Consider the following 13,680-nt stretch of genomic DNA (forward strand, 5'->3'; position numbering starts at 1 on the left):
GAAAAAATGCCTCGATCGGATTGGCCTGCAGCCATGTCTGTAAGAGATTGCCTTGACTGATGATCGGGAAGGCTCAGTCCCCTGGGCGGTACCATTCCTAGACAGGTGGATTTGGCTGCAGAGGTGAGCTAGCTGAGCGTGAGCCAGCGAATGAGCCACTGTTCCTCTTTGGTTTCCTCTGTTTTCCTTTTAGTTCCTGCCCTGACTTCTTTTAGTGATGAATTGTCTCCTGGAAGTATAACTTAAATAAGCTATTTTTTCCCAAGGTGTTTTTGGTCAGAGTGTTTTATCACAGAAATACAAAAGTAACTAGAGGATAGCTTAATTTTCTTTGATATGCATATTTAAAGACACTCAGAGCGTTCTAATTGATTTGACAAATGACCACAATTTTCATGACTATGAAGCTTTTCCTTAAGTATGTAATTATTGGTAGTTTATTTTATGTGATGGTGAATATTGTACTGGAAGGGAATGTTTTAAAATTTTTATTGGTGTGCAAATAGTGGGTTTCATTGTGTATACCACTGAGTTTTGCTTATGTTATTGTCCTTATTGCCCCCCACTCCTTGGTCTCTTTTTTGTCTCAAATATCGCCCCCTTCTGCTTTCGTCATTTGAGCATGTGCCCCTCTCTCTCCCTCTCTCTCTCTTTGTCTCTCTCTCTTTGTCTCTCTCTCTGTCTCTCTCTCTCCCTCTGTGTGTGAGTGTGTGTGTGTGTCTAGATTCTGCAGCTGAGAGAAAACATGATGTTTTTCTTGTGAAGTTGGCCTATTTCACTTAGCAGGATGATCTCTAGTTATGGACGAGTTTTTCAAATTTTCCTTATAAACATTTCTTTATCATAAAAAACTGAGTGTGTTTATACATAGTGACTGATCCCTTGAATCAAGGTACTATAGAGTTCGACAATTTTTTTTGGCCAGGAAAAAACTATACATATGACATATTACATACATAGTATAAGTTGCAACCAAGGAAAATAGCGTATACAATTTATAAGATTCCTCTGAATGTTTATTTTCAGGGAGTTCATCATTGTTGATTAATATTTTCATTGAGAAAGAAAACATCAAATAAGCATTGTTCTTTGGCTTGCATCATGATGTCTCAACCACATTGACATGGGATTCGATTTCTCCTTGAGCCACCCTTTCTTCCTCTGAATAATGACGTAGAGGGTAGAGTCTTGGCTTTCCTCACAGTTTGGCTATGAATGGCAAAGATCTCTTCACACTGATGCAAAGATGTGCATGTAACCTCCTGGATTTTGAGACATCCCAAATGACAGAGACAGTGCCATGAGCGCAAGGTCAATGGTACACTGATGATGTAGAGGGGATACACATGTGTGTGCGTGTGTGTGTGCGTGCACGCGTGTATATGAATGTGTAGAGGCAACAGGACAAGTTAAGGAGGCTCATCTGACTAGCCTAGCACCCCAAAGATACATTGTCTCTGCCTCCCCAGGGCCGGGTTTACAAATGTGCACCACAGACTACACTTGAGTTTTCTATTTACATACGACTTTCAGGGAGTGCAAACTCTCATTTGTTGTGACTATTTCTGTGCATACAGATGGGGAGCATCTCTCATTTTACAGATGGGAAATTCAATGAACAGTGTCCCCAAAATGTCACATGATGAACCTGTTCAGTGGTTCTCAACCTTCCTAATGCTGTGACCCTTTAATATGGTTCCTCATCTTGTGATGACCCCCCCAACCAAATAATTATTTTCATTTCTACTTCATAACTGTGATTTTGCTATGGTTATGAATCATTATAACATCTGATATACAGGACATATGAGAAGTGGCCCCAAAGGGGTCACGACCCCATAGGTTGATAATCACTTTACTGGGGTCTCTTAATCACCACCAATAGAAACCAGCTGTGGATTACAAGAAGAAAGAAAATTTAGTGGCTCATATGATTAGAAGGCTCAAGACTAAATGAATCCACATATAACAATACAGGAGTAGGTGACACTTGCAATTCTTTTCATAGCCGAGTAATTTTTCCCTGTGTTGACATACAGTATAAAAATTGGACATTGGTACTAGTGAAGTCAGCTCCTTTTTGCTCTCATAATTCCAAATATAGAGGGAATTTTCTTCATTATTTGAACACAGTTTCTGGAGAGGCCATTGAGGGGTGACTTGGTTCTGGCAGAAACCCTTGTTGCTGTCACTTTCCACAGGACAGTATATGTGGTTTAGGGTGAATTACTGGCACCTCTGTTGTGAAGAAGGTTGGTGACGTGACTGATAGCTCTAAGAGGTTGGGTGAGACTTCGGTCAAAGTGTAGGGAAAGGCTGAGATTAACTTGGGCGAGTGATAACGGTGGTTATGATAACACGCAAAAATATATTGTATATTATGTGCTCCATTAGTTACTGCATCTACTTTGTCTCTGAAGTGGGGAGGTAGGGCAGGCAGTGAAAAGAAAGGGAGGAAGGTCAGAAAAGAGGAAAGCATCAGGTGAGATGGCGCACCCCTTTAGCCCCAGCACCAGGAAGGATGGAGGATCAAGAGTTCCAGACCACCCTGAGCTGCATAACAAGATGATGTGTGTGTATGTGTGTGTGTGTGTGTGTGTGAGAGAGAGAGAGAGAGACAGAGACAGAGACAGAGAGACACAGAGAGAGACAGACAGAAAGAGAGAGAGGGAGAGAGAGGGAGAGACAGAGAGAGAGAGAGAGGGAGAGGGAGAGAGAGAAAGGGATGGAGAGGGAGGGAGAGGGAGGGACAGATAGAGAGGGAGAGAGAGACAGACACAGAGAGAGACAGAGACAGAGGCAGAGAGACAGAGAAGCAGAGAGAGAGGAGAGAGACAGAGACAGAGGGAGATAACACTCTTCCAATCATTTTATTTACCCAGTTGGCTAATGACTTGTCTCGTTTCTGGTACAGTCAAAATTTTTCTAAGTTGGAGTCCTTTCCTTGTTATGACTTTGTATTTTAAACTTCTAGGTGGACAAAAAGATCGTAAGAACCGAGATAGGAGTTCTTCTGCGCCTCTCGCACCCGAACATCGTAAGTGGCTCTCACCTTGTTGTTTCAAATCATTTCTAGAGCTGTAGAAGGATCACTGTCTTCCACTGTCCCTGTTGATGGGGGGGAGGGGTTCTTCCTGTCTCTCAGGCAATATAGCCTCGCTCAGGGCCGTACCTCACCACCTACAATCAGTGGACTAACAATACTCACCATGCCTCTTCATGCATGAAAGGCGAGAAATTGGAGAATTTTATATTTGCTCTAATGGAACACTGGCTTTCTTCCTCTTTTGTTTGCTATCTCTCTAATATGCCTTTGCTGATAAGGCCAGCAAAGGAAAGGGATTGCTTTCCAAAATCCTTTTCAGCCTTTGAGAGAGTGTGTGCCTCAGAAATAATGCTAAAATGCAAATAAATGGTGTGCATGAATGGGAGGACTAAATGGTTTCCAGACCCTGCTGCAGTCTGTGTCCAGCGCAAGCTTTTTGGAATCAGTGACGTGAAAAAGAACAAAATCATTTTCACAGCAGCAATTTGATTTTACAAATTAAGCCATCTACCTAATTTTTTTTAAAAACCTATTTTATTTGTATGTATTGTTAGTCCACTTATTCTGAATGGGGGACTTTCTCTGACCTGACACAGCACCTTGGGATGCACACTATTGCTCTGTCATCTTAGGCATTGAAGGAAGGTGGGAGTCAGCAGCTGTTGATGTTCTTTCTTAATGTCCGTCTGTCCCTCAGATAAAACTGAAGGAAATATTTGAAACCCCCACGGAGATCAGTCTGGTCCTGGAGCTTGTCACGGGAGGAGAACTGTTTGACAGGTGAGTTATGTCTACAAGGTAAAACAGAAGATTGGCTCTGTGTCACCAAAAATATTGGAAAGGAAAAATCTCCTAAAAGTGTTCATAGTAAAAAGGATTATATGAATTAATATATTTTCTTAAGATAAACATTGCAAAGAATGTTGAAGAGATAATAAGTCATTAAAAAAAGCACTGCAACATTCCTTACCTTCAGAGACATTCATGGTTTAAAAAGTAGAATTTTCTAAAATCACTTTATATTTCAGATAGTGATTTTTATGAGAAAATACTTAAAAATGTGTTCTCTGTTATGATCCCAACACTCATAAAAGTCAGTGTTCTTCAAATGATTATCTTTAACCTACTCTCTCCATCCAGTATACGAGTCTATGTAAAAAGTTCCATGTTGCAGAGTAAAGCATGCTTTGGTTCATGGTTGCCAATTTGAAAGGGTTGCTCATAGCTCATCAGTCAAAGAAGATGTTTGAGAATGGGAGACAGAGGATACCCCAAATCTGGAAGATTACTTACGGGTGAGACCGGCTCTAGGCTTCCATAGTTGTCCCTCCCCCTGCCTACTCAGGAGAGTTGTGGGCTGGCTCTGGGGGACCCTCGGCTGTGCTCATCAGGGTACCCCGCAGAGAATGAAAGTAAAGATGGCAGTGTGAGGCGGGTTTGTAGTGGAAAGAAGCTGGTGTAAGGGTGTTGGTAAGAGAATGGTGGATAAGGGGAGGGCAGAAGACAGGGTGCCTGGATCCTGTCAAAAGCTCCCTACGTCTTTGCTGGATGAAGGAGCAACTGTTACAGTGAGTGGACTCTGAGAGGAAAGGTTTGTAAAGGGGAGTGACTTTGGTTTCTGGGAGAGGAACACTAATGCCTGACTCCCACCCACAATGGACTTGGATATTTGTGTCGCTCTCAGAGTCACATATTAGAGCCGTAACTCCCCAGACAGTGGTCCAGAAGTAGCCCCTCTGTGAGGAGAGATGGGTTTGCAGGGAGCTGCTATGGGTGGAATTCAGGGCCTTATGAATGAAGCCCGCAGGGAGCGCTCATTCCTTCCTTCAGGCTAAGGAAACAGTGAAAGGGCTGTGTCGATAATAAAGCCCCCCTTAGAAACAATCTGCTGGTGTCCTGGTCATGCATCTCCTAACCTCTAGATCTGTGAAAAATCAATGTCTATTACATCATAAGACTTACGGTTGATCACTTTGTAACAGCCCGGATAAACCAATACAAGCAAGTAGACTTTAAATCTGTGACATCTTGACTATTTTAATAATAAGTAAGGATGTGGGCATGCATGAATAACTTTCTCATGGCAGTTTGTTGATAAACTCACAGTTCTGAATCCTGGCTTGACCACTCAAAGTAAGCTAATCTAGGGCGATGGATTCACTTAACATCCCTGAGCTTTGGAACGAATCTGAAGCTATTCTGTGCTGCTAAGAAATCTTAGGCACAGGACGCCCACTCTAAGTATGTATCTTCTTCTAAAGCTATCTTGCTCCCATGTGCTCAGGCAAGATTTCCCTGGGGTATTATCAGTATTTATTTATAATGGCTCCCTTAATAGCAGCACTTTGACTGAATATTTTTATGATACGGTCTTTGTCTAGGTACAGTATTACATTTATAGTAAGATCCTACTGACTGTAGAGCCATGAGAACTCTCCAAGGAAATCCTGCATATTTATCTGCTAATTATGCGCTATTAGATAGAAATCTTGTGTTCTTTAATTATAAATAGTTACAGAATAAAAAAGAGCCCCACGTGGAAGCTGCCTCTTAGCAGGAGTACTTACGGTTTGCCTACCACCTCTCTTCATGTGAGTTAATTGTAATCAAGAAACTCTTTTTCCATTCACACGAAGTCTTCATGAGAGAATTTGGGGTGCCATTTAATCTAGCTCTAGGAAAAAATAAGGATGAAAATGCTGTTGATGAATTCCATTTGCAGAAATAGAGGAAGTATTCCTGTTTCATAGAACGCCAACGGAGAGCCCATAAAGTACTCACCGCCGCAAGCTCTCAGTGGCTTTAAATTAGCTTTCACCTCGTCTATTGTTCACATTATTGGCACGGCTGACATAACTAGGCTTCTCCTTTGTGCTCTGTAACTCACAGCTGTTCTTAAATGTTGTCAAGTTGAAATCAATTAGAAACGGTTAGCCAATCTACTGGCTTTTTTCTTGAAAGTTTAATAACAACCCCCATATTGTTTGTCTGGGTTTTTTTTTTTTGTACACTTAGGTCAAGTTCTAATTTATTGAATTGCAATGATGAGACTTCATCCCTGGTCTAGTGATGGCTCTAACACTAACTTGTGAACGAATACAGCCAGAGCAGACGGATGGAAGGATAATTGCATTATTCCCTTAGAGCCATGGTGGTTGTGTTTTATTAGTAAAAGATGCGTTCTCCGATGCTTATGAAAAACTGAACCGTCAAACGCAGGTGGGATCTGCATTTCCTGTTGAATCCACATAATTCTGACATGACGGGGGGGGAAAGCCCCAGAGTTCAGTTCTTCTCAATCTTAACTCTTCAAACTGTAACACCTGTCTCATTAGCTTCCTCTGGTGCTTTCCAGTTAAGTTTTCCATTTTTCTCTCTCAGCCATGATTGTTCTTTGTCTCACAGCCCACCAGCAGAATCCCCAGGCTCCTAATTAAACGTTTTCCCCCTAATTTTTTTGTCTTAAAACTCCAATACCTGAATTTCTTGCAAGTCCCTGTGTCCTGGCATATCTTTTATAAGGTTTTGCTCACCAATGCCCAACCACTATATATAGATTTCTGGAACATAAAGCTTTGAATGTTGACTGTTCCAAGAGAGCAGGTTTCCTTTAGTCTTAACGTAAAAACAAAGCAGTTGAATTTGGACAGGTGCTGGGCTGAGTCAGTGGTGACCTCCTGAAGAGCCCTCTGTCTTCTGTCAGCGGCTGTCAGTTCTTTAAAGGTTCCCACTTCCTGATTTTAGCAGGGCCTCTCCCTTGACAGCCCTTGCATGCTGGTCTCTGCCCCTCCGCTCTGCACAGGCTCTGGGCCTGTCAGTTGGTTCTTCAGCCCCAGGAAATGCCCTCAGAGGAAGAGCAAAGGCACCCGAGGGCAGGCTGCACTGCTGGCCTTCTTTCCTTCCTTCTTGGACCTTGTTGCCCTCTGGTGTCTTGAAACAGAGTTTTAAATTAATTTTTTTATCATTTCATTCCTAAGCACCCTGTTTACATCATTTCCGCCCCTTCTTCCTCTGCTCTTAACTCCCCATGTCCCGTCTCACTGGCTCCCTCTCAAATTAATGACGCCTTCTTTAGTGCTCTCTCTCTCTCTCTCTCTCTCTCTCTCTCTCTCTCTCTCTCTCTCTCTCTCATTCATTTAGCGTTCCTATGCTCACACTATTGGCTCACATACATGGCAAAGTTCCTTTGCTCCGTAGATGTCTTTAAAGACTGACCACTTGAGTTTGGATAACCTATTAGAGGACTCATCCCTGGAGAAAACTGATTCTTCATCTCTCCGCCTGGAGTTCTTCATCTAGGTGAGGTCTTCTGAGATTTCTCCAAACCATATCAGCATGCCATTGGGTGTGGTCACTATGTAGGTCTTTTTCAGACAGCCATATTCTTGACTCTCCTTCTCACACCCGGAAGACACTATCATCCTGTTCCTCTTGTTCTTCAACCCCGTCATCCCTCTTCTGTACATGTGCCTGTTGGGGTCACTTAATCTCTCTAATTTGACTAGCTGTGGATCTCTGTAATCATCTCCGTCTGCTCCAAAAAACAAGCCTCCTTGATGAGCGGTAGGAACTCCGCTTATCTATATGTATGAGGATCAATATTTGGAGCACACGTAGGAAAATGACAGTAGAAGGTTCTCCTCTTGGGTGTGTGTCCCCGCCAGCCACCGGGAGTTAGGTTTATTTTATGTAGTGTTTTTTCATCTTCTTGCCAGGAGCCTGCCCAACCACCGTTGCTGAACACAGACGTTCCTATGTGGTTTGAAAATCCTTTTTCACCAACACTAGCGTGTTTTCCTGTTATAAAAAGTTAACTTTCAGGGGAAAGCGGGATGAAAAGGAGTTCCTTTGCTGTGCAAATGTGGAAATTTTGAATCAGTGAAGATATTTAATGGCTGAGCCACCTCCCCAGAATTAGTAAGATAAATTGTCTTGAATTCAGCACACACTCTGTCTTTTAGAGGCTCTGTTTCCATGTGATATCTTACAGTCTTTCTTAAGAAATTCAGTCTCACATCATAGCCAAAAGAAAGAAGTGCACCTCATTTTACTCACGGAAAATTCAAGTCATATGGTCTTGTGTAAAGCTGTGTTTAGTCCATTCCCTCATCAGGGTTTGTGGGGTCTTTGCTTTTTCCAGGGACATTTGCTAAAGAAAATGTTAGTGTGTTGGAAACTCATGCTTGAGTTTTTTGTTTCTGACTCTAAACTTTTCTGGGCTTTCTACGCCTTCATACATCCTGTTAGTAAATCACAAAGTGTCTAAAAACAAGGAAAGGGGTGATTGTGTTTCATGCACTCACCCTGTGAATTGCTGCTAGTTACCTGATCAAGACTAGTATGTCATCTACTTTAGTTTTTCCAGACTTTAACGGATACAACTGAGACTAACTGAACTTCCAGGGAAATGTCATTACAAAGATTCCAGACTAAGAACTACCTCTTATAAGAGGGCAGTGGGGCTGCTAATCTGTGTTCCAGGAAGTCCAAGGCCTTCCTGAGCTCTTCAGCTGCCGTGCCTCTGCTAACTGCCTGGCTAGAGACGCGCCCAATTCAATTTGTGACAATTAACTCTGGGAGAAGCAAATGCACCAGAGTCATGCGTTAACACCAGCTCCACAGAGAGAAATACTTGGTATCCACGTGTTCTTATCCTACAGTTAGAAAATAAAATAACATGCCGGGCGGTGGTGGCGCACGCCTTTAATCCCAGCACTCGGGAGGCAGAGGCAGGCGGATCTCTGTGAGTTCGAGGCTGGACTGGACCGACAGCCTCCAAAACAATACAGAGAAACCCTGTCTCGTAAAAAAACAAAAAAAAAAAAAGAAAAGAAAAGAAAATAACTCGATGTGAAGGAAAATAAATTAGCTAGGGAAAGGAAGCCGGCATGGGCCCCCGCAGCAAGCAGTGCAAGTAAGAATCAGTGTGTAAGGAAGAAGGCTGCCGAGGCAGAGATAGGGTTGCAAAGAGCCTAGGGAAGCCGCCCTTGCTATTTTCCCAGGTCTCCTCATCCTGTAGGAAGTGCGGTCCCAGGGTGGCCTCATGAAGATACTAGGAGACATTTTGTTTCAGCGCTGAGTCATCTAGCCTAGCTAACAATGCAGTGCTGTGGAGTTGTATCACGTAGACAAGTCATATGGCTTGGGCCTTTGAAAATGGTCTTAAGATTCTGGTAGTATCTTAACCGTGTTCTAGTTATTTTACAGAGCTTGAAAAAGAATGTGCTTCAATATAGACACAAAAAAAGTAAAAAAAAGGAAAAAAACTTCTTTTTTTAGGTCTACAGCCCTCACTATGATTGAATACTTTCATTACTTTTGAAAATCAAAGTCACTAGTGTGGTTTGTATAGAGATGTAAACTCTTGACTACTCCAACATGTTCAGCTTCATCGCCAGTCTTAAAAAGATGCTGGCTAACTTGTATAATGGAATGTGCGTCACTTCATGAAGCAAGTCTTCTGTTATGCCGAACTTGAATCGCTTTGATATTGTCTAAAATAAGTTTATAAGTTTAAAATAATAAAAAGTAGATTTACGGTGTCGTAGCCACATCTAAAACTGTGTAGCATTGCGCTTCCAGCCCTCCTTACTCGGTTTCTTTCAGGAAGCACTGACAAGATCTCCCCCTAGGGCTAAGGTGCCTGGGATGGGCATCACTTCCAAGTCCAGTGTGTCTGCTCCTGGTGATAAGGGACATCTGCCAAGGGGTTGTCCAGATGGCCACAGCCTGAAGTTTTTCTGACATCCCTTCATTTGATGATTAGCGGTGACACTGTGAACAATTATTGACAGACAATTCCTATGAGCATTGCTTGCTGCCGGCTTCTGTGAATGATTGAACTCCTGCAGACGCTGTGTCCAACACCAACTTTACCTTCCTTTGTTCGGCCATTGACATGTTCTCTTATTATCAGAGTCCTGTTATAAACCCGTATTTGCCATAAAGAAGTCCCTTGCTGTGGACCATAACCAGTCAGTCTCAAGCGGCCTGGGCAGACAGCCCCGCTTACAAAATACAACGAAAATGTTCGAAGCCCCGAAACCTAATCCCGAGGTAAAGATTAAAAGTCGCCTGGGAACAAAATTCCGTTCAGCAGGAGGACCCTGGAAGAGCATCAGAGGAAGGGCGTGGGCGCCAGGATGAAGCGTGTGGGTGGGGGCCGCGAAGAGGCAGAGGAGGCAGCAGAACGGAACGTAGCCTTTTCCCTGTGTACCTGCACAGGGTGCCGCTGCTCCTCGTTAGAGGGTTAGAGAGTCCTTCCATCTTACGAGCGCTGGCATAGCCCGTCATATCTGTGTGTGAGTGCATAGATCTATGATAATTCCTTTATTATCTGTAGTCCCCCATGGACCACTTCAAACCTTACCCTCTTTGCTTCCGGAGGCTACCTGGCTCGTGTTAGACAGGAAGACGTATCGATGAAGATTGCCACCCATCCCCGTGTTCTAGTTCCCACTTCTAGGGGTGGTTCCCTGCCTGCCGGGTTCTGTGCTCCTCACATACCTCTCAGCCCTCTTCGCATTTTTTTTTTTTTTGCATCTGTGAAACTCAGGCTCACTTGTCAGGTCTGAGCTGAGCTATAGACTGCTACCTTTCTCAGACTTTGCTAGCTAGTCTCCAGGCCTGCGCCGTGGTGTCTAGTTAGACTGCTGACTGCCCTACTTACACAAGGAGAAACCCCATCGGTGCAGAGAGATCACGTCTCTTTCATTCCTGAGAGCCCAGCACACCGTAGTCACTCTAGGATGCCTCTAGAATGAGTGGCTGTATCTGTCGTAATGCACCCTCTCTGTTAATTAGATGAACTATTTTTTAAAATACTTTATTTATTTATTGTGTATACAGCCTTCTGCCTACAGGCCAGCAGAGGGTACCAGATCTCATTCAAGGTGGTTGTGAGCCACCATGTGGGTGCCGGGAATTGAACTCAGGACCTCTGGAAGAGCAGCCAGTGCTCTTAACCTCTGAGCCATCTCTCCATCCCCTAGATGAACTATTTTACTAATTGCTATTTCTCCATCCAAGCTTCATCCTGAAAATCCATACAATAATTTGTGAGCCCAGGCACTGCACTAGTTCCCTTGGCATTGGCATAACAGAAGTCCCTTGGGCTGGTGGGTGACTTATGATCAACAGAAACGTATTCCTTACAATTCTGAGTCTGGGAAGCGCAAGACTGGCATGTTGGAAGATCAGCTTCTGGTGAGAGGCTGATTTCTGGAGTCCTGAAGATGCTAGCAAGCTACGTTTCCATGTGGTATAAGAGATACCGTCTCCTCTATAAGAACACTAATCCTACGTATGAGGGCCCCACCCTTGAGACCCAATTACTCACCAGAGACGCCACTTCCTAACAGCTGATGCCGTTTGAACAGGTCCAAGGGAAAATCAGGGCTTAACACACTAAGTTTCAAAGTATATGAAGATTCAGTCCATACCAGGTACTTACCCAATATTATAGCCAAGTGAACACACATAAACACTTCACCCACGTTAAAGGTTGAGACTCATGCCAAAGTGCAGTGAGGAAATTATAGCTTGTAAAACACTGCCTTCCAAATGTACTGAGACTCCTAAGGGCTGCTTAGTTTACAGGCAACTGGAAATAGTTGTGCATCGGTGTGCAAACTAACCCTGCTAATCCAGGAAGACTCCCACAAGATGGTTGTGATGGAGTCTTATCCTGAGTAAGTAAATGTGGGTGCCCTTGTATTTGGGGCATAGATGCTTAGGACTGAGAGTTTCATCTTGATGGATTTTTCCTGTGATGAATACGGAATGTCCTTCTCTGCCCCTTTTGATTAATTTTAGTTTGAAGTCTATTTTGTTAGATGTTAGGATAGCTACATCCACTTGTTTCTTATATTTATTCGATTGGAAAACCTTTTCCCAACCTTTTACCCTGAGGTAATGTCTGTCTTCGAGGTTGTGAGGTGCATTTCTTGTATGCAGCAGAAGGATGGGTCCTGGATTTTTTTTGCCATTCTGATAGCCTGTGTCTTTTTATAGGTGAATCCAGACCATTGATATTAAGAGATATTAGTGACCAGTGATTGCTAATTCCTGTCATATTTGGTTTTGTTGCTGTTGGTGTGTCCATGTGTTTTTCCCTTCTTTTGGGGTTTGCTGATGTGAAGTTATCTGTTGCCCTTGTTTTTGTGGGTATAGCTAAGTTCCTACTTTTCCTTCTAGTATTTTCTATAGGGCTGAATTTGTGGGTAGATCTTGTTTAAATCTAGTTTTGTCATGGAATATCTCATTTTATCCATATATGGTGATTGAAAGCTTTGGTGGGTAAAGTAGTCTGGGCTCGTCTCTTAGTGTCTACAGAACATCTGTCCAGGACCTCCTGGCTTTCAGAGTTTCCATTGAGAAGTTGGGTGTATTCAGATAGGTCTGCCTTTATATGTTTTTTTTTGTCTTTTTTCTTTGCAGCTCTTAGTATTCTTTCTTTATGTTGTGTTTAGTATTTTGATTATTATACAGTGAGTGGACTTTTTTTTTGGTCCAGACTATTTGGTGTTCAATAAGCTTTTTGTACCTTCATAGGCATATACTTTCTTTAGGTTGGTAGAGTTTTCTTCTATGATTTTGTTGAATATGTTTTCTGTGCCTTGGAGCTGGAATTCTTCTCCTTCTCCTATCTCTATTATTCTGAGGTTTGGTCTTTTCATAGTGTCCCAGATTTCCTGGGTGTTTTGTGTTAAAAATATGTTGACTTTAACAGTCTTTGACCAATAAATCTATTTCCTCCATCATGTCTTCAATGCTGAGATTCTCTCTTTCATCTCTTGCATTCTGTTGGTTGTGCTTGCATCTGTAGTTCCTGTTTGTTTGCCTTGCCTAGATTTTCCAGTTCCAGAATTCCCTCGGTTTGTGTTTTCTTTATTGCCTCCATTTGAATTTTCAAGTCTTGGACTATTTCCTTCATTTGTTTGTTTTTTTTTCTTGGATTTATTGATTTATTCCAATTTTTTGTTTGTCTTTTCCTCCATTTGTTTAAGAGAATTTTTCATTTCCTGTTTTAGGGCCTCTGTCATCTTCATGAAGTTATTTTTAAGGTTGTTTTCTTCTACTTCCTCTGCGTTGGGAAGTTCAAGTCTTGCTGTTGTAGAACGCCTAGTTTCTAGTGCCGCTGTGTTGCTCATTAAGTTGTCAAATGTATTCTTACACCGCCAACCCTTCTTCTGACTGGTGCAGGCGCATCTTGCTCCTCCGTGGGTCATACTTCCTCCAGTTGGTACAAGTGGGTTCGGTGACTCTGGTGGTTGCTCTTCTTGCCATTGTAGAGCAGGGCGTGTGGCTCCTTTGGTTGCTGATGCAGTGGGGGGTAGGGTGGGGAAGATGCTACTGCCTGGTCACTGGGGCTGTGGTAGATGGGTTGGGGCAGGGGATGTGCCCCTGTGTCCTGGGGCCGAGAGAGCTAGAGAGCAGGGCTACCTATCCCGAAGCTCAGACGCTCCAGGTGTAGGTAGGGCGTGTGGCCCTTGGTTCACTGATTGAATCAATTTTCTTTAAGGGTGTGACCTTCAGTAGGTCGGTCACTTCATTGGAGGGTCTCATGGCCAAGGTATATGAGAAGCACAAATTGGACTTGAGAGAGAGAGGGGGGGGTCATATAGATCCAGAAG

At 43.1% G+C, this 13,680-nt stretch overlaps 1 protein-coding gene across 7 annotated transcripts in view; it reads left to right on the plus strand.

The window, feature by feature from the left end:
• The window catches only part of Camk4 (calcium/calmodulin dependent protein kinase IV), a 215,649-nt gene that overhangs the window by 136,324 nt on the left and 65,645 nt on the right, over nt 1-13,680 (plus strand). For all 7 annotated transcript variants that reach the window (XM_040758044.1, XM_040758045.1, XM_040758046.1 and 4 more), the window contains 2 exons: nt 2,975-3,037; nt 3,744-3,826. In XM_040758044.1, coding sequence (XP_040613978.1) covers nt 2,975-3,037; nt 3,744-3,826 — 146 coding nt within the window. The remainder of the gene's footprint in view (nt 1-2,974; nt 3,038-3,743; nt 3,827-13,680) is intronic.

This window comes from Mesocricetus auratus, unplaced genomic scaffold (genome assembly GCF_017639785.1).
Source record: "Mesocricetus auratus isolate SY011 unplaced genomic scaffold, BCM_Maur_2.0 Super-Scaffold_100015, whole genome shotgun sequence".
Classification (NCBI taxonomy): Eukaryota; Metazoa; Chordata; class Mammalia; order Rodentia; family Cricetidae; genus Mesocricetus; species Mesocricetus auratus.